The sequence below is a fragment of the Lucilia cuprina genome, chromosome 5 (genome assembly GCF_022045245.1).
Source record: "Lucilia cuprina isolate Lc7/37 chromosome 5, ASM2204524v1, whole genome shotgun sequence".
NCBI lineage: Eukaryota > Metazoa > Arthropoda > Insecta > Diptera > Calliphoridae > Lucilia > Lucilia cuprina.
Window position 1 is genome coordinate 9699747 of NC_060953.1, and position 1615 is coordinate 9701361.

At 28.8% G+C, this 1615-nt stretch overlaps 2 protein-coding genes across 2 annotated transcripts in view; both read right to left on the reverse strand.

The window, feature by feature from the left end:
- Positions 1 to 1615, reverse strand: part of LOC111687514 (putative aldehyde dehydrogenase family 7 member A1 homolog) — a 17237-nt gene that overhangs the window by 1992 nt on the left and 13630 nt on the right. The gene's annotated exons all lie outside the window — the stretch shown is intronic.
- Positions 627 to 1615, reverse strand: part of LOC111687520 (syntaxin-12) — a 3999-nt gene continuing 3010 nt past the window's right edge. The window contains exon 3 of the mRNA XM_046951450.1: positions 627 to 697. Within this exon, the coding sequence (XP_046807406.1) occupies positions 627 to 697 (71 nt within the window). The remainder of the gene's footprint in view (positions 698 to 1615) is intronic.

The window sequence follows — 1615 nt, forward strand, 5'->3', positions numbered from 1 at the left end:
CTAGAACTGAACTAGAACTGAACTAGAACTGAACTAGAACTGAACTAGAACTGAACTAGAACTGAACTAGAACTGAACTAGAACTAGAACTAGAACTGAACTTGAACTAAACTAGAGCTGAAACATAACTGTACTAGAACTGAACTAAAACCTATCCAAATTCCAAAACTATCTGGGCATTAATCCTCTTTATACAGTGCAATGATTGACAATGACATTTCCAATTGTTTTAAGTAGTAACACCTTTTGGTCTACCCTTATCTTCTCTCTTATTGTCTTATTTGTTTTAAGCAAATTTTAACCGATTTTATTATTCGTATCGTTGGATTATATGTATAATCCTGCAGGTGGTCAACAGATAATAAAAACAACAAGGTGATATCCACCAAACTACAACAGTAAGAACATGAAAGTATTTGCAAAAAGTAACAAGAAAAAATATTTTAAGTTCATGTTTACATTCATGCTGTTCATCCATCCCTTTTGCTTTATGTGATCGAACTATAGAAAGAAAAAAAATAGCAAGTGTTTACTTTCGCATTAGTATTGTAAATATGCGAGAGTGTATTTGTGCTAGTGTGGGTGTTGCGAGCATGTTGTGGATAAATAAATTTACATGTGAATTTTTAGTCAGTATCACATGTTTCCGTTGCAGTATGCACTTGTAAAGGTTGCAAATGAAAAACAACATTGGATTCTTGAATTTGCAAAAAATAAACAAATAATTTTTTCATATTTTAACATTATTGATTGAATCGATTTATAAGTTTGAATTTCTGAATATTCTATTGTGTTCTTTACTTTTCATTATCTAAATATTCTCTCAGTGTGACCGGCCTAGCTGAGCCAATCTATTAGAATATTATTCTATATGCATGTTGTTGGACATTGGATTGAAATTCTACTTTTTTTCTTTGTAGACATTTAAAGAATTTATGTGTGAATAAATAAATCCTATTCCATATTGTGAGGTGTGTGTGCAGCAGCAGCAACAATTTGTTTCAATTCATTTTGCATTCATGTTGTTTTTATTCAATCGTTTTATTTTCCATTTCTATTGCTTTTTTATAGTTTTCAATGAATTTGTCAGTTCGTTTTGAGTTTAATTTATATGCGAATTTATTTCGGTATTGTTTAATACACAAGTGTTTTTCGTTGTTCTTGTCATATTTTCTATTTCCCATTTTAATGTTTAATCGTTTGGAATTTATCGAGTAGAGTTATTAAATAATGTTTGACGGGAATATATATTGTATGTTTGAAGTGGAAGGAAACAATTAAAATATTTCTATGAAAAATTTACATACTATTTGCTAGTTTTTTTTTTCACAGAATAAAATTATGTATTATGAATATGATTGTGGTTTTAAATTAAATTTTATTTTAATGAATTCATTGTGAAAATTTTATAAATTAAAATATGCACAAGCATACTAATTGCATCAAAATCGACAAAAGGTTATATACATTCTAGTTCTGTTCTAGTTCTTTTATAGTTCTTTTCTAATTCTTTCTAGTTCTGTTCTAGTTCTGTTCTAGTTCTGTTCTAGTTCTGTTCTAGTTCTGTTCTAGTTCTGTTCTAGTTCTGTTCTAGTTCTGTTCTAGTTCTGTTCTA